At 30.8% G+C, this 23,888-nt stretch overlaps 2 protein-coding genes across 3 annotated transcripts in view; both read right to left on the reverse strand.

Moving 5' to 3' along the window:
* Positions 1-9,046, reverse strand: part of BckdhB (Branched chain keto acid dehydrogenase E1 subunit beta) — a 53,371-nt gene extending 44,325 nt beyond the window's left edge. The window contains exons 1-2 of the mRNA XM_075374559.1: positions 8,000-9,046; positions 2,778-2,858 (exon numbers count right to left, since the gene is read on the reverse strand). Coding sequence (XP_075230674.1) covers positions 2,778-2,858; positions 8,000-8,129 — 211 coding nt within the window. The 5' untranslated portion in view covers positions 8,130-9,046. The remainder of the gene's footprint in view (positions 1-2,777; positions 2,859-7,999) is intronic.
* A 6,639-nt stretch (positions 9,047-15,685) lies between these two features.
* Tace (ADAM 17-like protease Tace) overlaps positions 15,686-23,888 on the reverse strand; it is a 72,866-nt gene continuing 64,663 nt past the window's right edge. For both annotated transcript variants that reach the window (XM_075374580.1, XM_075374572.1), the window contains exon 13: positions 15,686-22,156. In XM_075374580.1, coding sequence (XP_075230695.1) covers positions 21,860-22,156 — 297 coding nt within the window. In that variant the 3' untranslated portion in view covers positions 15,686-21,859. The remainder of the gene's footprint in view (positions 22,157-23,888) is intronic.

Genomic DNA, 23,888 nt, shown 5'->3' on the forward strand with positions numbered 1-23,888 from the left:
TAAAGGCTGAAGCAGATAGCACCACTTCTGTTTTGATAATAATTTTGAGTAATTAATATTACAACTTGGTTAGTAAAATAAATTCAGTGAAACGGCAAGCTTATAATTTTACTTTAAAAGTTTTTAATTTTTAATTTATTTGTTTATATTGTCATCACACTATGCACATGATTTTGGTTGAGCTATAAGCCACGCATACACCACTTCTTTCTGTTGTCGGTTGGAAGTGAATTGATGTCCTAATATCTCTGTAAGTGATTCAAACTGGTGGCAATCTGAAGATACAACACCAGTATTGACACAGGGTAACCCAATACTTCAAACTTTATTTTTTTGGGGAGGAGGATTCAATTCCACGGGGAGCAGAATATAGAAAGCATTGTCATACAATGAAAGAATGCTTTTAGGAAGATTTCCTTGGTTTTAGTTTTGAATTTCAGGCTTCTGATTCTTAATAAACATTTAATTGTAATGAGTACTGTTTATGTTTAAAAATTTGGCACCGTTGGTAAAATATTATTATAAATATAATATTAAAAACAGCTTTAAATAAAAATAATTTTAAAAATAGCTTACCAATAAATTATTTGATTTCCTCAAACGTTTTCGACTATTCTGCCATCTTCAGAAGAAATTTATAATTTGAATTAAAATAAATAAAAAAACTGTAAAATTAGATACATAAGAACTTATCATCATAAGACAAAAATTTTGTAAATGTTAAAGTCATAAGTTAAATTATGACTTTTGTTAGGTTAATAATTATGTCTGTTTTGAAGAATGTAAAATTTTTATCTTATGACAATCAATTGTTATGTCTCTAATTTTATCATACAAAATTTACATTTTTTATACATTTTAATTCTAAATTATTATAAACTCCTCCTGAAGAGGGCAGAACAGCCAAAAATGTTTGATGAAATCAAATAATTTATTGGTAAGCTATTTTTAATATTATATTTATAATAAGTACTGTTTACATTCAGTCTCTTTTTTTTATGTTTCAGTAGTGGCCTTAGAGTCTCAAAAAACCATTAACATCAATTTCCTGAAGATGGTTTTTTGTATGGGATGTGCATATATTCTAAACACTGATTTACTGAATAGCTCAAAATTGTACAAACCTGTTTTATCATTAGACATGATTCTGTCTACAAAAGCATCTCTTTTATTATCAAAGCAGAACAAATTCTGTTGACCGATCTCCAAACACATTAGTTTATGCAGTATTGTGTTGTTTTGGGATCCACTATGGACAAACTTTATGAAAGTTAAGTCTAATAACATGAAAATATTGGATTTCACTTTTCAATATTGGATTTCAGCTTTCTCACTTTTATGTCTTTGTCCTTTTGAGTTCAAGAAAACATTTCCCCCTACAAATTAAAGTGCAGTAAGTAAACTCAATAGGAAACTTTTATCTGTAAATGGAGTATTTAAATGTCTACCTGATGTCAAACTACTGTCCTTTACAATATGCTTTTTTTCAAGCTTTTTTAAAATAAACTGCAAATATTAAACCCCTTTTTTCCAATTTCATTCTCTTAAGGGTTGTTTATAAGGAAATCCCAAAATACAGTTTTACAGAATCTTTTAAACAGCACAAGTCAAAATTACATTTAAAATGTTAGAAATATTCATGGAAACTAAAGAATCCTTGCTAATCCTGTTCTCCTATTTAGCAATAATCAAAAGGTAACAGGTTCCAAATTTGATTTCAGATATTGTTATATGTTTCAGAGCCAAATTCTAGCTTTTATAACAATTAAACTGCAAAAATCTAAAGAAATCATAAAATCCACTTAATCTGGTGAAATCTGTTTGGAGTGGTTTAAAAAAAGAAAAAAAAAGTAGTGTGTTTACATAGAAGGTACAATTTATTTGTGCTTAATTAAAAATTTCTATTAGAACAGATTCAAAAGATATACAGATACCAAAGAGTAAACATTAATCTTATTTAATTCTCTTAGAAGTGGTTTTAAGGGGAATCCCTTAACTCAGAGTATTGTATTACTCACCAACATGCTTGTTTCTTTACTTAGGGTATTTTATTACTACAATCATTGCTGAATAAATATTTCTGTCAAATTTCAGTACTGTATCTTAATTAGAGCATAATATGCTGGTATCAGTATGCTGCCCTTTATACATCCTTAGAAGAGAATGAGGAAAGATTCCTTCTTAGGATAGCTTTTGAATGAAGACAGCACATCCCGCAAGGTTTTACGTTATCAGCTCTTTTGGTTTTAATTTTACTCCTTATGGATTGTTAATTGAAAGAGGGTTTTCTTAATTTTCCCAAAGCCCTCCTAGCTATTTATAATGTAGGAGTGAATTTCCGAGTGATTCGATGAAGGTTTCTTGAATATATAATTATTTTAGATAATAGTTAATAAAATACTCATATCCAATTCATGTCCCAGTTGGGACAATGAATATTTTATAAATGTTCATTATTTTGTAACAAGTCCTTTACTCTAAATATTTTTAGTAATGAAAAATTTGACATTCATTTCAATAAAATCCAGAGTATAACTTATTTTACTAATTAAAATTAATAAAATAATAAAATACAATTAAAATGGTTAGTAACATATAGAAGAAAAAAATTATACAAAAAGCTACAGCTGATAAATGCTTTCTAAATTTTAACAGCAACAGCTGTTTCAACCTCAAATAACACTTATCATACAATTACATTTGAAATAATCAATTATCATCAATATAATAAACATATTTAAACATCTAACTCCAAAAAGATCTCAATACATACATACCAGCAGTGGGATCTTGTTGTAAAGCCAAATCCAATGCATTTCCAATTGCTTGAAACATGTTCATCTTGGCTGTATTCCCATCTACAACATTAATAAAAATAATTTACTACATTTATCAGGTACATGATAATGTTGAAAAAAAAGAGTGATTATATAATTACTGGCTGGCAGGTCGATAAAAATTATCTTGTTTTTTTTCTTTTATGCTAGTGGAAGAAATAAAACTATAAAAAATATTTAACATTTATTACAATCTGACAAAATCCTCTTGCATCTATCAGTACAATCCTGCTAATCTAAAATAATGAATGTTCAACTGTTTAGCATTAACCAGTTTTCCTATCTATTTAGTAAGGTTAGGTAGGGACTGAAATATGCTTTTATTTATGGCATGATAAGAATGTCTTGTTTGTGATCTTTAGGAAGAACATTGGTCATTGGAAGTTTGCATTTAATCTGCTTGAGTCACGTTTTTGTTATGATGTTGGTGGTAGCAGTTGTTGGCATTTTAATTTATTTTTAAATAATAGTAGGATCTTTCTTTAATCAAGTTATGTTTTAGGCAGAAAGAATTTTTCATTTAATTAAATGGATCGCCTGAACAACACAACAAAGTGTACCTTACTAAAGTGTAATTTTACAAAAATTGGAAAAACTCTTAAATCCCTAATATTAATTAATTAATATCCACTTAGAAGCTAAATTAGATGCTTTAAATCATTACATAAAACTATTTCATTAAGTTTGTTATTTTTAAATATCTTTCTATAGAAATGTACATTACTAATTTAAAAAAAGACATAAACAACACTAACTGACAATGATTGTACAACCTTTTGTTGGGTAAAATATTCCTCAATTTTAACAAACTGAGGTGATGTACATTACTAACATCCTGTTAAGAGTGAAGTGATGTACATTATTAACATCATGTTCATCAGTAAGAGTACATTCAGGGAGAGTTTTAATAAAATTAAATATACCATGAATGAAAGTAACAAATTTATCAACCTTTAAAAATTTTTTATTACTAATACTACTAATACAGAAGTATTACAAGAAAACAATCTTTCTTTTTGTTCTGCACCTAATATATGTGAACAAAAGAAAATAAATAACATAGCCTGAACATTATAAAAAACATTAAAACACAAACTATCTCTAGGTATTTTTTAAGGCACTCTATTACCAAAAAAAGAAATAGTAAAAGAATAAAATTTGCAAATAGAGCTAAAAAATATCGTAAAATATTACAGATTAAAAGAAATTTGTAAGAATCTAGTTTTTCTTTTACATCCAACCTGCTATAATACAGCTCTAATGAAATATTTTGATAACCCTTATTCGCATAAAGTGGTCATCATTTTATGACTCACTTAATGGAGGGAGTGTAACAATAATTTATTAATACAAGTATAAACTATTTGTTTTTGTACTGTGTACAGTAAGAAATATTTATAAGTACGCTAAATATTTTAGAAATTATCGACTGAAATTAAACAAAATGATAAATTTAAATAGTGAAATAATTTTGTTATTTATGAAAATAGTTAAACATACTGTACTGTAGAATATTCAGTTTCTGAGTGAGCCAAATATTATGAGAAAAGGGTAATATAATGCCCTGCATAGCAACTGTCTGCCTCGTGCAAGCAAGCTTTTATTTTCATCATATGCACTGTACTAGAAATTTAATCATGACAACTGGTTTACTTCGATATTAACTCATATTGTTCAAAGACCTGTCATTGGAGCATCACATGTATAAACTCCTATTAATTTTTGTTTAAGTACTCCAATATTTCAGAAAAATAATCCAAAGTTTCAAACTGAAGAAATTTTGATCATATCTATAAAATATAAAACTGCTACAATTAGTGAAAAAAAGTCACTGAAATTAAAGGATTTATTGGCTTTCTAGTTCTCATAGCAGCACAAAATGACAATCATGTGGTAGAGAAGAGTTATAGATCAATCAATCAAAGGTTCCTGGTACATACCTGGGTACTTACGTATTAACGCCACCACAGCTACAGTTTTATTTAAAAACAAAGTAGTCAATGGATTTCGGTGGAAAATGGGCCGATATAGAGTTTAACATAGATTCAAAACAGTCTCTTAATTAATTTTAATAAATGGTTATTTATATTTATTTATTTTATAAATATAATTTAACCAAACTTAACCTATGCTCGCTAACCTTGACTAATTAACGCCGTAATTTTTTGAGTATTTATTTAATAAATTCAGTAATTATTACAATTATTTATTATTTAAATAATCAAAACACTCCTGTTAATTAATCAAGGTTAGCAAGCGTAGGTTAATTTTGGTTAAATTATATTTATAAAATAAATAAATATAAATAACCATTTATTAAAATTAATAAAGAGACTGTTTTGAATCTGTTAAACTTTATATTGGCCCATTTTCCACCGAAATCCATTGACTACTTTGTTTTTAAATAAAACTGTAGCTGTGGTGGCGTTAATACGTAAGTACCCAGGTATGTACCAGGAACCTTTGATTGATTGATCTATAACTCTTCTCTACCACATGATTGTCATTTTGTGCTGCTATGAGAACTAGAAAGCCAATAAATCCTTTAATTTCAGTGACTTTTTTTCACTAATTGTAGCAGTTTTATATTTTATAGATATGATCAAAATTTCTTCAGTTTGAAACTTTGGATTATTTTTCTGAAATATTGGAGTACTTAAACAAAAATTAATAGGAGTTTATACATGTGATGCTCCAATGACAGGTCTTTGAACAATATGAGTTAATATCGAAGTAAACCAGTTGTCATGATTAAATTTCTAGTACAGTGCATATGATGAAAATAAAAGCTTGCTTGCACGAGGCAGACAGTTGCTATGCAGGGCATTATATTACCCTTTTCTCATAATATTTGGCTCACTCAGAAACTGAATATTCTACAGTACAGTATGTTTAACTATTTTCATAAATAACATAACGCCAATAACGTGGCGTTAATAAGTAAGTACCCATACCTGTAATGGACAAGGATAAATGTCACTTCTTGTTAAAAAAAAAACTGTTCACATTTTAAAATGAAAACAGAGAAGAAAGAATTACAAATGAGAAGTTTATAAGAATTACAAAAATTTTGGATGAATTTATTTTCTAATGTCAAAGAGATTATATTCCTGGTCTCTAGCTGTTGATGAACAATTACTTGGGATCAAAGGACATTGTTAATTTAAAATCTATATGATTTTTGCTGTGAAAGGCAAGTAAAATATATACGGCCTAATGATAATAACATTTTGAAATACAAAAGCAAAATATCTGCTCAATGGTGTTCCTTATTTTGTAAAATATTCAAAAACTGATAATTTACCGGTCAGAACATATTTTCATTTAACTATCATTATCTGTACATGGAAGTACAGATAATGATAATCTCATTATAACAAGTAGTCATGAGATTTAACTCATGACAACAACTGTTTATGTCGTTCCCTCTAGTAAATACAATGCTTGACACTTACAAACTAACTACTGGTGCAATATTAAGTAACAATAAATCTGAATTCCCAACTGTTACAAAAAGTCATCACGAGTCTTTAATATCTGCTATGTTGAGATAAAAAAAATGGTTTTCCATCAAGTAAAATTCATAAAATATGATTTTCTGTTTTTGGCAGTGCATGAGAAAGTTCCCATCAGCAGTAAACTTAATGGATAATTTTTGTAATACAGTATTAATGCACAATTACAATTTTTTTTTCTAGAAGCCTGTAAAGACTAATTGTCATGATTATCATACGCTTTTTATCATTACATTCTAGAATAAAAAAAAACTCAAAATTAACTCATAACAATCATAAAAATCTAAAATATCATACATGAACTCGGTGGTGAGGCGGAAATTGAATTTCAAAATAAATAATAGTAATTGAAAATCAAAAGAAAAGCAAAAAGTTAAATTATTTAGTAGGAGTTACAGATTAATGAATAAATTTGTTTGAGGAATTTTAATAAGATACAATATTAATAAATTTAAATAAAATAAAACTGGGGAATATTGAGATTATAAGTTTAAGTAAAGTTTGTACAGTAATGTTTTATTGAGGAAATATGTACATAACTTATGATGTCAGTAACTGAAGATGTAGTATATACTTTGATGTAAAACAACAGCAAAGAACAAAGAGAAGACATCAAACAAAAAAATTATACAACTAATAAAAAACCTCTGGAAAAGAATTAATTTGCTAATCCACATGTAAATTAACTGCTTCTCCTCTTTCCGGATATAAAATTCTCTAGAGATATTCTAGTCATCCAGTACTTATAAATTATTTAATTCAAAATTATGTTGGTAACTGGTCTCTAATTTGACTAATGGATAAAAAATACAATAACTTAATTGAAAAAAAAAAAATAAATAAATCAACTATTATGACAACATTACTACTACAGAAAAAACAGCTGAAGTCATATGTTGTCCTGATAATACATGACTTCCTGGCATTCATTTATACATTTTATTGTATTTCATTAAAACCTCTTATATATTTTTTTTCATGTTTTTTGTTATTATTTAATTATTATTCACCATAAAAGTTTTTTTTTTTACAATGAGAGGTTAATAATTATTAATAAAATAATATATTTAAATTAAAAAAAAAGGAGATGAAGTCTGATTCTAACTGATGTGTCTTACCCTGTGATCCAAATATTTCAATTAAAATTTTATTTGGCTATAACTCTGGAACCAATGAAAATAAGTACCACTTGTGGATATATCATCGACAAGGTCTCAATGAGGGCTTATTACTGCCCTCATTGGGAGCTTAAGTTAAGTGAGAGTTGAGAGCCCTTAGTGAGAGTTAAGAAAAAGTCCAAAACCAGTTTTTGGATTTTGGGTTCTTTTGTTTCAGTCGATTGCAATCAACAGGGGAGGCGCAAAACTACATGTTACAACAGCCCTAAATCCAAAATTTCAACATCCTACGGCTAATCGTTTATGCGAGATACAGACGTTAGCTGAAACTAGTCAAAATGGATTCAGGGAGATCAAAATGGATATAACCGTTAAATTTGTAAAATTAAATTTTTCGCGACCACTATATTTCCTTTACTTCGTACAATGAAGTAAAAATGTTCAGAGTACAATTCTATGAAATCGGTTCATAAAATTGATACATAGACTAGGATAGAAATAATAACCTAACTGGAAGTTATTTACTTACTATTATCAGTTTCACTGCAAGTACTGTAACACCTAACTTTCTTGCACAAACAAATGTCAACAGAGTTGAAATTCAAACTGCGTATCGCTCGAGGTGTTGCTGTAAGAATTCCTTTTAATTTAAAACTCATTATTCTGTTAACATAAAGTACACTTAGACACTTAAAAATGATTCAGTTAAATAATTGATGTAAGGTTAACTCTGCCGATTACCACATTCAATTTAGGTGCTGATAGTGAACACGCGATAACGTTTCAATGAATTAGTATCTACGAAGTACAACAGTTGTTGCATTAATAATACAGTAGTAGTATAACTACGTTAATAAGCATTTTAAGGTTAGAATATTAAATAGTTCTCAACATGATGTAATTAACTTCTCATACGATTATTGAGTTAAATGCATTTTAATTAAAACTTAGCAGTGTTTTTGTCTCGCTGAATTCTAACCTGAAATGCCTAACGGGCCATATTTTTCTGTTTGGAGCGTCAAGGCAGTTGAATTTTATAAATAGGAATCTATCGGTAAACTGAGAATAATGTAAAGAAATTAATTTTAAACTAAATACATTTTCAGCTATCGTTACTAAATTTCAGTAGTATAATATTTTTAGGAATACTGTTTGCAGTGAAATAGCTTAAAGAAAAACTTGTTTTCTTCCTTTTTTTAATAAGCAAGATAGTAATTTTACAGCTTTAGCATATAAACTGTTATATTTCCTGAGATGACAATGGCACTTTACTTCTGCAAAATAAAGCTCACTTCGCGTACCTACTTAAGCTAAATATAAACGAATAAAATGAGTTTACATGTCTGAATGAACGGTTATTATCTATCGACAAGAGTACTACTATCATTCACCTGGGGAACTTCGATAGGGATACTATCGACTTAACTTACACCCAGTTAATCTTTTTTTTCTTGTTTAGCCTACAGGACCACCATAAGGTATTAAGAAAATGATATGTATAAATGTAAATTAATTGTAGTCTTGTGCACTCTCAGATCGACCATTCCTGTGATGAGTGGTTAATTGAAACCCAACTACCAAAGAACACCGACATCCACAATCTAATAGTCAAATCCGTATAAACTGCCTTTACTAGGATTTGAACCTCAGAACTCTTCACTTCAAAATCAGCTGATTTGCGATGACGGTTTAACTACTAGACCAACCGAGCGGGTTATCCCTCAATTCATATACGTTAATTAAAACGTATTATTTTTTAACGCAGTGAAATGTAAAATATAATAATACTATTTCAATTCTTTTTACAGACTTTTCGAAAAAAACTACAATATTAATTTTGGTGGCATGGTGGGTCAAATGAACTTTCATTGCGTTTTGAGTCCGGGCTAACGTATCCCAAAGTAATGGCTTATATTAGAAAACCAGTTGTCATGATCTCTTAAACTAGGTTCAATCGACATGAAATATCTGCAAGATTTGATCTATATACTCTCAAGGTCGGCGGAATACGCATTCACAAACAAGCGACTCAATGCAATTATAGTCGGTCGAGATGACCCCACAACAGAAGATTCAGCGCGTGCTTTCGGTAGCATTGTTTCAATCAGTAGTTCGAGTTTTACGGCGTGAATGAAATGAGTGGTATATCGATAAACATCTAAGTCTATTCGTCAGTGGGATACGACTTTAACTCGGAATCACTCGCGCGTTAGATAAAATCTAACATTTTTGGTAATAAAAACTAAGCTATATTGCCTCGGCAGGGCATTTTTACGCAAGTGTTGCTGTTGGACATTGAGGTGTGGGATCTTTGGGTGGGGTCTCAAAGGTCAGGATTAGGGTGTGCATGGTCTGTTAGTTGGATTCTAACCCGCGAGTGATCACGTCGGTCTACTTTTTATAAAATATTTAACGCGAGTGATCACGTACAAGTTTTCTGGTGTTTTTATAATTTGTGAAATAGTTTTATTGAGTATTTATTTTTTATTTCATTTAATATTTTGGAATCTGATGGTTCGGTTTTTACATAAGAATAATAGAACAGGATAATGACTTTCGTATTTTGGCATGGTTGGAAGAGGACGAGTCCACACAAGGTGAGACTGATGACGAAGCAGAAATCTCTATTGAGTTACAAGCACAATTTTTTCTGACGTAGATGCTGAGCTCGAACATCAGGAAGAAAACACAGATTCAGAACAGTCAGATGAAGATGATTTGCAGCCTGCCAACATCTTGTAACACCAATATGCAGCAGGTGCACGCTCAAATCAAGGAGCAAATAGTGGTACAGCTACTCCTTTATCACATTAAACCAAATGGTTCCTGCCTGTGTTATCAGTTAGCTGCAGAGGTAATGCAGCCGTGTCGAAAACATTCCTAATTATTTTGATAAGTTGTTATTTGGTGATAAGGCAACCTTTCATAGATGTGTGAAAATTAAGACACAATTTTTGAATTTGGAGCACTGAATACCCCATATAGTAATCAAAAATGAATATTATAAAACTTGGCAAGTTGCGACAATAAAGTAATGAAACTGATTTTTCTTTGCAAGATGTGGCAACCCTGCAGCTTGCATAGGCACACCATCTTTGACCTTGATCTATAAGCTATAAGTCCAAGCGGTCTAAAAGTCCAAGCGGCACATTGATGCAACTGCTCAGTCGTGAGTTGTGCTGTAATAAGTGAACACGTGTTTTTGTCTCTCGTCACAGAAATGAAACCGCAAAATATTGCGCAACGGTATGCCATTTATTTTTGCGTTAAATGGGGTGAAAACGCGACGACAACTTATGGTAAGCTTCAGAAGGCTTTTGGAGAATGTCAAGAGCTCAAGTTTTTCGGTGGCATAACATTTTTAGTGAAGGCAGAACGAATGTTGAAGATGAAGACCGCAGTGGACGACCATCAACCTCACGGACAGATGTCAACTTGACCAGGGTGCGTGAAATCGTACGATCTGATCGAAGATTATCCGTGAAAATGATTGCAGAAGAACTCAACATCAATCGAGAAACGGTTCATCTAATATTAACTGAAGATCTTGGTATGAGAAAGATTTGTGCAAAAATGGTCCCCAAAAATCTCACACAACAACAGCGAGAAACACAGAAAAATGTGGCAGCCGATCTGTTAGTGCAAACGGAAATCAATCCAGATTTGTTGAGCCGTGTAATCACTGGTGATGAAGGTTGGTATTTTCAATACGATCCGGAGACAAAACGCCAAAGTTCGCAATGGTGCTCAAAGGGATCACCCAGACCAAAAAAAAGCTCGCATGTCAAATTCAAAAGTGAAATGCATGCTTGTGTGCTTCTTCGATTCCAAGGGAATTGTTCATAAAGAGTGGGTGCCTCCTGGACAAACAGTTAACCAATATTTCTACAAAGAAATTTTAGAAAGACTTCGTAAACGAGTTCTTCGTGTCCGTGCCAACATTGCTGATAATTGGATTCTGCATCATGATAATGCGCCATCCCATACTGCTCTGTCAGTACAGCAATTTTTAACCTCAAAACAAATTTCAGTACTAACACAGCCACCTTATTCACCAGATATCGCTCCGTGAGACTTTTTTCTATTTCCAAGAGTCAAAATGGCGGTCAAGGGACACCATTTTCAAACAACACAAGATGTCCAAAACGCTGTGACAAGGGTCTGGAGGATATTACAGAAGATGAGTTCCAGAAATGTTACCATCAATGGCAGAAGCGCTGGAATAAGTGTGTGCAATCAGAGGGTAACTGCTTTGAAGGAGACAACACTAAACATGACTAAAACGGTAAGCAACATTTTTTTTTTCACATCAGTTTCATTACTTTATTGTCATACCTCGTATATATAAATATGTGTGTAGGCCTATGTATAAAATTTTTAAATTTCCATAACTACTTAATCAATTTTACTGAAATTTAGATATATTGTAGTAGTGCATGTGAAAATTTGTTGAGTCATTCTTGAGTTATGCTCAATTTAAGGCGAAAAAAATTTGAGTGAGGGAAGTTCGAAGCTTGCTTCGTTATGATGATGCAAGTTGGAACATTGATGTTTATCTATTGATCAAAGATTGTTTTTTTTACATTAGAATGAGGTAATAAAATAATGAAAAGTTAGCCATTGCTCAGAACTATGCAAGAATTTTTGCATAGCAGATGCCAAGGCATCTGTTACTTTGATAAAATAAATAAATTTTATAATCTAGTATAAAATTTATCTTCAACTGATTTGCACAGACCATGTAATTCTTTGTTTCAAAATTCTTTCATTCAGGTTAATAGTAGAAGCTTGGCATAAGACTACCAGAGGAATTCTTTCCTTTAAAAATAATACAATAATTGAAATTGGTTATTTGATAAAATGAAAGGCTTGAACATAAATAAATTGCAAACGAATATCATGAAATCGAGAACCTCCTTTATCTGAAGTTGGTAAAACTATATACTCATTACAATGACAAAATTGGATTACTTATGCTCATGGTGTTATCAAATAGATACTAAGAATGCATTAACTTATGATTAAATAATAATTCACTTGAATTAGAATTTCTCAACTAGAATTGGCTTGTTCCTTAAGAGATAAGGGACTAAAAAGTTTCCAAGTAAATTTCAAATCAACTGAAAATTCCAGTAATGATTAATTATATGTAAACGATTAAATGTAGGTAAGGAGGTATATTAGAAATATAATTCATATGAAAAATGTTATGAAATCATTTTTTTAATATATATAAATATGTATCCAAAATGTCGTTTTATAATCCTCTTCCTGCGATATGAAGAAATATTTATTTACAGCTGCAGTGTGTGGCCGAGCATTGTCATGGAGAAAGACAATGCCTCATGACAACATTCCTCTCCACTTATTCTGAATTGCCCTTCGTCGATGTCGAAGAGTCATGCAGTATGAGGCTGCAGTGATGGTCATGCCATGTTCCATGAATTCCACCAAGAGAACTCCATTCCAGTCTCAGAACACAGTAGCCATACACTTTCTGTTGGAGAAGGTTCAGTTGAACTTCTTTGGTTTACTGGGAGAATGAGAATGCATCTACTGTTTGGATTGTTCTTTTGTTTCTTCAGTTTCGAAATGGACCCATGTCTCGTCCCCTGTGACAATTTTGTTCAAAAAATCTTCTCCTTCATTGTGGTAGCGCTGGAGAAACGTTAGGGAGGCATCCATTCTCATTGTTTTGTGATGGTCGGACATCTTGGGAACCCATCTTGCACACAGTCTACGGTACTGAAGTCTCTCACTCACAATGGTGTAGAGAGCTGACCTTGAAATTTTAGGAACCGAATCACTCAATACAAAAATTGTGAACCGATGATTTTCTCGAATTGTCTCATCCACTCACTCAATGAGATCATCGATTGATACTTGCTTCCTTCCCTGATTGCCTGCATCATGAACATCTGTACATCTTGCTTTAAAGTTCCTGCACCATTGTCGCACTTTGCTGTCACTCATTGAAGTTTCACCGTACACATTACTTATTCGTCTATGAATTTCAGCTACATTACATCCCTCAGCCTGAAGAAATCAAATTACCAAACGCACTTCACACTTGGCGGGAGATGCTATTGTTGTAAACATGTTTACATGCCAGCTGTGTGTTCAGAACTAAACAAAGTGAGGCGGCATGACTGAAGGCCATACTAGAGACGTTGCGCAACACATGTGTGCAAAGGTTCATCCGATTTTTTTGCGGGATTTTATTTCGCGACAGATCGGACCTTGAAAAAAAAAATAACCCTTGTTTTAAAGCAGTGTTAACTAAGAAGCAGTTTTAGTCCCAACTGGTTCATTCAGACTAAACCTTGATGAACCAAAAAGGTTGAACCTTAAGGAACCTTTGATGAACCAGTTGGGAATAAAACTGCTTCATTCAGACTAAACTGTTAATTTACACAGAGTACATTTTATCAACATTTGAATAGCAACATAGGGTGTGTATACTTGGACTTCAGCTAAGCCTTTTATAAAATAAGTCACATAATCTGCTTTCTAAACTTAAGAGCGTTGGTATTCTTGGGTTGATGTAGTAGTGGCTAAAAAGCTACCTCTAAGATAGGAAACTTGTCAAGTTCAGAATCACACTTCTTTAGAGGTTTATGCTATGTCTGGATTTCCTCAGTTGAATTTTTTATCATTCCTCTTCACTTTATTTATAAATGAAAGCTGTAAATCTTATTTCTAATATTTTTTTTATTTGCCAACTAATAAGACTACTGTACTAAGAGATCTACAGTAATACTCTTGACTTTCAATTCAATACAGTCTTAACTCTGTTGTTCTTTGGTGTGAAAGTCTCTAGCACTCAACACAAGACCAAATGGTTCTGTAATCTCTTTTGTCAGGCTAAAGACACTGACTGAATTTGACTGCTTTCTGGATGCACCTGTTCAGAAAATCTATGACTGAGGACCTAAAGTTAATTCTTACTTTGATGTCTAAGGAAAAAAGTGGAAAGATCTTGCAAATGCTTATAGAAATAAAGGCTTCATCTTTCAAATATAAAAAGGCACCTTTAGTGAATGGACTCTTACTCTGATGTCTACTGTATAAGTCTCCATTATGCTGCTTTCACCATGCACTTTAGTCTAGAATAAATTTTTTCAGCCGATTAGATTCAGTAAAGGGTAACCATTCCATATATGCCCATAATGTATCACAATCTGACCTCTCAAAGTTTGCAGATGAAAGAAGATACATTGACTTGATGTATTTTTCAAGTTAGTGCAAGGGCATATTAACCATAAGCTGCTTCATAGAAATGACTTAAAAGCTACTATTAGTTACACAATTTGAAAGCTACTGTCTAGTCTTTATAATAAAGAAGTAGATGATAATTTGTCACTTAAAACCACATTTAAATATTCATTAATAACAATTTTTAAGTTTTGTTTTGTTAATGAATTGGGATATACAGTAACATAAAAGTATCAGGCAACCAGTAAAATTTCTGATTATCATTATACAGAACTGGTTGTCATAATGGCAGCCTAAAAAAAATTAAGAAAGGCAATCTTTCTTTAGGTTTTGTTTTGATTCTATGTTGTTTTGATCACAGATATGTTACATTTAGTGTTTGTCTATAAAAGCAGATTTAATAACACTAAAATTTGTTAATTTTAGAATGTATTACCGTGCCTCAATATCCTAAGCGCATTTGTTACTAACTGGGCTCTATACTTGTATTTGTACCATATTCATAAAACACTTTATTTGATCTAACTGCAAGTAATATTATGAACTGATGATACTGTTTGCACTACTGGCCCTTCACTTATGACAGAAACATCATAAATAATTGATACAAATAAGGTATAGATATGAGGCATGGGTGCACCACTGGATCAGTTAACTAGACAGTGATTCAGTAGATTTTTCTTTAGAGCCGAACAACCATGTGGCTTATTATCACCTAAGAAAGACACCTAACAGAAAACAACTATTTCAGACACAGAAAATCTTTCATAAATTGTTCTTGAAAAGCTAAAAAATACAGTACACCAACTAAAAACAGCATTTAAATTTATAATCAAAATGAAGCAAATATAGTTAAGTAACTTTATGCAGCATTATGCATGAATTAAACAGGAAGATATAATGTACACAGGACTTATAAATGGACACCTACCTAATAAAGACAATATTGCTAAAAGCTAAACCAACAAGAAAATATAAGTAGTATAAAAAAAATAAATGATTATAAACTAAATAAAATGTTTATTGAATAACAAGATGCTTTAAAGTGTTCTTCAAAGATCTATATAAATATATAGTGATGTAAACACATCTGGAGATTGCAGCAATTCTGATATGCTGTAGTACAATAAAAAGTGGTGAAGTACAGATATGCCTTATAACTGACACTAGAATATTCAAGGAATTTTACATAGTTGTCTACATATGCTACAATAATATCAATTAGAACTGAATCTTACAATAGTACTGCACAGCCAAAAAAATAACTAATCAGACATATCTGATCACGTGAAAAATACAAAACAATTAAAAATATAAAGTAGTAAATAAGGTTAACAGCAATACTTTAATTTTGTATATTTTTCTGACATGTATGAATCACTTATAAACTATAGCTACAACACCTTATATAATAATACTGGTTAATAAAAAATAAAGAAAGTTTTATGTGAATAGCTAATTTTTTAAACTAATGCAATATTATATATAGTATAATAAAATGCCTTTCTGATGTCACCACAAAAACCTTCACATGAAAAAAAAAAAATCACTAACATAATTTATGTTACAATAATACCATTGAATCCCTAGGGTGGTTCTTTGTTTCTCTACCAAGCATGTCCCCAGGTGGTGGATCGGGGAAGGCTCTACAGATATATAGGGTAGGTGGGAAATAAAATACCACTCATGGACCAAAACAGAAATCAAAACCCAAACAGGTCTATAATGTAGTGGGTGGCATTTTGGTCAGCCAAAATGTTTCCTGTATTGGGCAGCTGTTAGAAAATTTTAGAACTTATAATTTTAGTCTTAATGATATTAACAACTTATTGCATGGAAGTCATCATCAAATTAACTTCAATGATAAGCAATAGTCTTTCAAAGAAATCTGTATGTGGTAAAAATCTACTGTTTCTCTATAAGTATGCAACCTGTCATCTCGGATTTGAAAGAGAACAGATCAGAGCATTCAGGAAGCTTAACTTCAAAACTCAAATTCAAACACACATATTTTTTTGCACCTTAAATGTTAATTCTTTTTTAAAAACAGGAAAATTTAAACAGGAGCTAACAAAACTTTTAAATAATTTTCAAATTAAAATTTGTGCTATACAAGAAACTAGATTTAGTGATGAAAATAATTTTGTTTATGAAAATGTCAAAAAAATCCTAAAAGGAAACCTGCAGAAATAATTAAGTCTACCACTAACCTTCTAATGTTTGAACAGCTTTTCTAGTGGAAAAATCTTATGAAAAAAAATCAAGTCGGGCTGTATTGGGGCGCACGACCATTGGTTTAACATGCAACTTACAGACTTGGATGAAGTTCCTCTGAGCTACAAACCAACCAACTTATCTGTAGAGTTAAATGGCACTATATTTTTTGAACCCAAACTGAAACTCTCCAATGGAAAATTTTAGTTTCTTCATTTGACCAACTCTACAGTTAGATTGGTCGGTCTGAATATCAGAGCAAGTCACTTTTACTGTATTGGATTAAAATAAAAACGAGACATTGACTTAAATTTTAACATAAAACAGACACTAAATGGTATTATTTATTTATTTTGACTAATACTAGACGACAGTTTTATTAAACAATGGTCTATGATATGAGAAGTAAGAGACATAAGGCATAATAAGCAGCAGCAGAAGTGGCCGCACTGTTTGCGTCATACACAGAGTGTGCCATGCCAGCTTTGCGATGCTCCCGTTTCGCTCACTTGGTACTGGACATTGGCCTACCTGTGCACAGCCCATAACCTCCTCTTTCCAACGATATGCTTAATTTATATTTCTGGCTGGCTTTTGCATGAGCTGAGACTGACATTTTTATACTTTTTGACATGTTTACTTTAATTTTTTACACATAAATATTGTTCAAAATACACTTATTATTACTTAAATTGATCTATCTCGACAATCTCTAAACACAAACACACGAATCACCACGCTATCATGTCTAAGTTGAGAGCTACACTGAATGGAAATGAGCGAGAGCACCAGTTTTGGCCGATCTGCAATGTGTCCCCTGTTCACCAGTGATGTAAACTCAAAATCGTATAGGCAAGCTGACAATTTCAGTTATAAAATGACACCAGATTTAGATCTCTGAGACTAATAGTTAGGAAGTTATTAAGGCAGGATGATATAGACCATTTCATTATGCTAGAGATTTCTGTTTTGGTACCTGTACATTTCGGTGTCATTTTAAAGACGTTTCACATCAATAACATTATAGGATCTTAATTTCCCTCTAACAGAATCTCAATCTCTACAATTAAGTGCAAAAATAATTCTATGATTTTATTAACAGCCATGTACCAATAAACCATGATAACATTAAAAACAAAGGAAAATTGGAAACCTTTTGGCATCAGTTAGAAGATGAAATCTCTAAATTAAAACCTAAATATATTACAATCCTTCTGGATGACTAAGATTTTAATAAAGTTGTGTAAAATTTTTAAATTAAAATTAATCTCTACACATTTATGAAAACGTCCATGAAAATTAAAAACTTGAAATCACTCAACTATTGGTTAGGGACGTTTCAAATAGACAATGTTGAGATTTCAAAGAATAACATCTACGAAATTCTTAATGTAAAAGTTAGACTTTTGATTCAGTTCATTATCTTATGCAAATTAAATGTAAATTGCTGCCAAATCTTAACTAAAAAAAAACAGAATAATAACATAAGGGAATATATAAAATATAACAACTAAAGATCAATAGAGTTCTAAAAGAATTTCAAGCCAAAATTGCTTCTATAAAATAAAATTATTGGGATATTTAAAAAAAAGGAATTTTACAAATATCAGAGGAGATAATGAACCCAGAAGAAAATCTTAAAGCTGTAGCAAAATACTTTGAAAACCAACTAAACCATTTAGAAAAATTTAATTAAAAAAAAATAAAAAACTAGAACAAAGCACACTTTATGGAACCACCAAACAAAAGAGAGGTTAAGGAAGTAATCAAAATTCTAAAAAACAACAAAGCAAGAGCAAAAGCAGAAAAGATAACATTGATGCAGAGATGCTTAAATTTGCTCCTGATACTCTAGGTGGAAAACTAGAAACCATATTTAAAGAAATCTGGGTTACTGAGAAAATACCAGATGACTGGAAGAATATGCTGATATATCTACTTCATATTAAGGGCAGTAAGACAGATTTGAGTAACTGTAGGGAGATCTACCTTTTGTCAATATTATACAAAATTCTATTAAATAGAATTCAACCAATCCTTGAAAATGAATTAGGAGAGCATCAGAATGGCTTTCGACCAGGAAGAAGTTGTAGAGAACAAATTTTTAGTCTTAAAACAATTTTGAAGTACCATAAAGTTAAAAACCAAAATTTAGTAGCAATCTTTTTTTTAAAAAAATGTATGATTCAATTCATAGAGAATCACTTTTCCAAGTTCTCCAAGCATTTAAAGTTGATCAAAAAACTGTAAATATTATTAAAGAAACATTAGCAAAGACATTTTCTAAAGTAAAATTTCTAGGAGCAGTTTCTGATCTTTTTGAAATTAAAACTGGCGTACGACAGGAAGATGGTCTCTCCCCAATATTGTTTAATTAAGCTTTGGAAAAGTGATAAAAGAATAGATCAAGAAGCTTAAAGAGGTAAATATCAATGATTCTGTAAAGTTTGGTACTAAACATAAATTTCTGTCGATCAATCATCTCGCTTTCGCAGATGATTTGTTAATCTTTATAAACAACTCAGAAGAAGGAAAAACTAAACTAGTAGAATTAGAAAAACGTGCAAGTAAAATGGATTCTAATATCATACAAACAAAAACAGAATGGATTTTAAACACAAAATGCTCAATCGGTGTAATTAAAATATCTTCTGATAAATAGATTAAAAGAACATCTAAATTTAAATACCTTGGAGAAGTAATCACACCTAATGTTCTAGAAGTAGAAAGCACGAAAGCGAGAATACATTAAATGAAAAAATCCTATCGCATAACAGCACAAATTTATAATAAAAAATTAATATCAAGAAATACTGAATAGACACTATAAGAGAGTAATTAATACTTGCAGCTAAGAGTAATACAGTACTCGCAGCTTAATTAAGAGTACTTGAAGCTTAAGAGTAATTTTACTTGCAGCTTCATATAGATCTGAATGCTTGAATTTCTTTTTAAAGAAAAGAATTGGAAAAGATTCTAAGAAAAATTCACGGTCCAATTCCAGAGGAAGGAATCTTATAAACTTAGAAAAGAGAAAGATCTTTACAGAAACTGGGAGAGAGTAGATCATCTTTTGAGGAGAAAAGAATTAAAATTTTATGGTCATTAGCATAGAACAGAAAACAGTAGGTACAAAAAAAAAATTTAACTTTTTTGAAAACAAAAAACTAAAATGAAATGGTCTCAAGAAGTTGAGAAGGATCTTAAACTGCTTACAATTTCAAAAGAACATATACTGGACAGATCTCTTTTCAGAATGTTGATTATAGAAGTTAAATTTTTGGAGGAAAAGAACATCTTAAAAAGCCTAACTTTGACAGAAGAATGAAGACAGAATCACCAAGAAAAAATGATTAAATATTGGAAGGAAAGGAAATTGAATGCTATTCACCATGAGCCCTAGGTAGTGCAAACAAACAAAAACTATTAAATCAAATATCATGAGTAATTAATTAATAAAAAATTTGAGTATTCATTAATAAATAATTAATGAAGAATAAAAGAAAAAGTAGCATCTGTGTCACTGTAAAATAAATTACCAATCTACTACAAAATTTGGAGCATTAAGGTAAAAAAAAAATTTTAACTAAATTTTAGTAGAAATAATTGTCAAATTTTTTACTATAACACAAAATTCAAGGGCATTAAGTAATTATGATCAAATTGGGGCCAATCAAAACAACAAGCAATAATAATCAATTACCCAATATGATAATAATAAACAGATTGTGCGATTTAATATGAGATCTACTAATAAATTATGTAGTGATAGTGATTTTTGTATTACAAATATTTACATTGTTTAAACAATATTTCTTCATTAATTAGAATAATGTAATATAAGGAACAATATCTCCTCAAGGTGTAATAATATTATAAAGTTAACAGAATATAATGAACATTTTGAACTAATTCAATGAACTTTGAAATGTACATTAGTAACACTTTTATACACAAAGTACCCTTAGTGTCTAAAATAAACTGAATGTTTAGCACAATGAATCTATATAAAAAAAAGATGTGTTACATTTTTACATTTTCATAAATAATAAAAATATTATATTATATTATACTTTAGCAAATACAGAAATATATTATAACAGAAATACAAAAGTATAAACAGTATAAGTATGTACAATTATAAATATCTAAAATATAAATTAAGTGAATGGCAATATTAAACAAAATTAATTATCACATTTGTACCATGTCCATCTTCATTTAATACAAGGATCTGCCTTCTAGTAGGCAGCCAAATGATTATGATGAATTATCATTTAAAGAAATGAATGAAAATTCATTTATTCAATTAATTTACAAGATTACTAACAATGGATCATATTAACAATGCTATTTTTATTTTAGAAGTTCAAGGCTTTCTATTGGATAGGAATTGCACAACTTCTTATGTTGTGATAGTGTTTGTCAAAAAATGTGGCAAAATGCAACAGATTGTACCTCCATATTCTCTTCATATGAATTACTAATATGTTAAAAGTTTCTGAATTGTATGTCTATCAACATAACAACGATCCTTGTCATAAAAAAAAAAAAACAAGTTATAAGAGAAGCCAAACCCTGATTATAATAAAAAGCTTATTTTTCTATGAACATTTAGTTAACTTTAAAGACGACAAAACAATTTCACAAAAATTACAACATTAATGAATACTTACACCATACGTGCTTAAAATAAATAGCGGTAACTGTAAAAACCTTGAATAGATGCATATGCAAATCTTCAAAGCACACAAAAGAAGTGATTAAAAACTAATAAAGTATTTGTTCTTAATGATATCCTAAGCCAAATAAAATTTGTTAGGTCTATTAAAATTAATTAAGATGCAAAAGTTCAGTTTGCAGATAACAAAATGCCTGTTTTAAGTAACAAATGTCAATGTCAAATACTACTAACATCACCCAGAAGTAGAAGTACATCTTTTATTTAGCACTTGAAACGCTATCGCTGTACGGATGACCTAGGTACTCTGGTATGTATAACCATTCGACGAGTATCAGCTGGATAATAAAAATCATCAGTTTGTTTCCATTTGCTTCGTTTTTCCTCCCGACGTAAGCGTCTTCGATCAAAATAACTAATAACACAACTGGCTGGGACCCATATCATGGCTGTAACCAAAATTACAGTACCTACCACATTATCTCTTAAAAACAGAAGAACTTTGTTAATATTTATGTCTTCTATGATATCCCAAAACCGTTCCACAACATCCTGGATAGTCTTTTCACAAATTCCCTAAAAACAGAAAATACAAACATCTAAAATTTTTGATTGATACTTAGCAGTTACAAAATTTTCATGCAATGAGATGAGATTTCAGGATCTGGCTTTATCCAACAGGTACCTGGTTCACTAGTCTGGGTTTTTGCACAAACTTCAGATAGGAAACAGAACCTATATAAACAGTCCCACATGCCAAGTCACCACTACAGAAATGATTGCCTGCTGGTTTCTAGAAGTTGCTTTATGGCACTATAAATGGAGCAAGGCTGGTGGCTGAAAGAATTTCCATATACCTGTTTATATTAGTAAGCTGAAGAGGCTGCTACTATGAACAAAGCTTACAAAGAAAGATAGCTCAGGTTCAGGTAAAGCTTTCATTTTAAAGAATATTTCACCTCAACAAATATATCTTCATCAGTTGGATTTTTATATCATCAGCTATGAGATGTTTACTGGGTATTTATGAAATCTCAATCAACTGTCTGAATATACTTGGGAAAGTAAAAAATTGCTCACAATCTAGTAATTTTTTGTTGTTTTGCTTATAGTGTCTCGATTTATTTTAATAGCAGTTATAAATTATACTTACTGATATATTCATTACCTATAATGTATCAGTAAAGTTCCATCCTATGTTAATTAATCCGATGACATGTAAAACTATAATTATCCCATTAAAATCAGTTTAGTTTGCTCTTCTGAAATTTTTCTGAAACTCAAAATACAACTCTAATGTTATATTTTAACCTTTCTAACTGTTATGTATCCTCAGCAACAATGTTTTTTTCAGACTGTCAATTGGTTGTAAAGGTACTATGCTCTTCGTTCTACCCTAATACCATACACTGTAATATGTTCACAGTATTGTTTGAAAATGAAAGGTATCTTAAAGATTACATTTATTTCAAAATTAAAAAACAAGCTTTTAATTTCCTATCTAATATAGTTATTTAAAAGATGACCTATTCAGTAAATGGTTTAATTTTACTTTATAGTAAAATTAACATAATGAAAGTATTATTATTATCTTTTATGACCACACAGGATCACTTTAGTCAGTCCATTATCCAAGTCTCTTTGATGGGACTGGTTGGATCTTGCAGTCCCCCCAGTACTTTTTCATACGTTCCGATCTTTGTGTCCTTTCTAGTATTGAAAATGTTGGTGTTGTAAGTTTTTTTGTGAATGTGAAGCAAATGTTTCTGTTCTTGATTCTATTGTTTAATTTTATCTAATTTGTTGTGTCTTCTAGTTTAAGGCCAATTTCCTTCAGATCTTCTCTTATTTCTTTGATCCATCTGCATCCTTTCTTGGTGTTTTTTGAGTCGAGATTGTACTGTAGTAGCTGTTCAGAAGTCTTGAATCTTGCATCCTCATGATATGTCCAAAGAATCCTAGTCCTCTAGGATCATGCACAATCCTCTTATGCATGGTATCAATGATGAGTTCTAACTTTTTGTACATGACTTTATTGAGCACAATCCATTACTGCCCATCTTTCTGGTACTTTTTATTGATGAGGTTCTTCCAATTCTTCTTTTGATTTTCTGGAATCTGACTGTCTTTGGTTGAATGTTCAGGTGGAAGAGTGTTTCTGCTCTATAAGTAGCTTCTGGTTTAATGACTGTGTTGTAGTGTCTTATTTTTGCGTTTATTGATAGGCATCTTTTGTTGTAACTATGGCAGGTTAATTTTTGAGCTGTAGCTAGTTTGCTTCTTCTTATCTGGATCAGTTTTATAATGT

The sequence above is a fragment of the Lycorma delicatula genome, chromosome 1, assembly GCF_047948215.1.
Source record: "Lycorma delicatula isolate Av1 chromosome 1, ASM4794821v1, whole genome shotgun sequence".
In the NCBI taxonomy this organism is placed as follows: domain Eukaryota; kingdom Metazoa; phylum Arthropoda; class Insecta; order Hemiptera; family Fulgoridae; genus Lycorma; species Lycorma delicatula.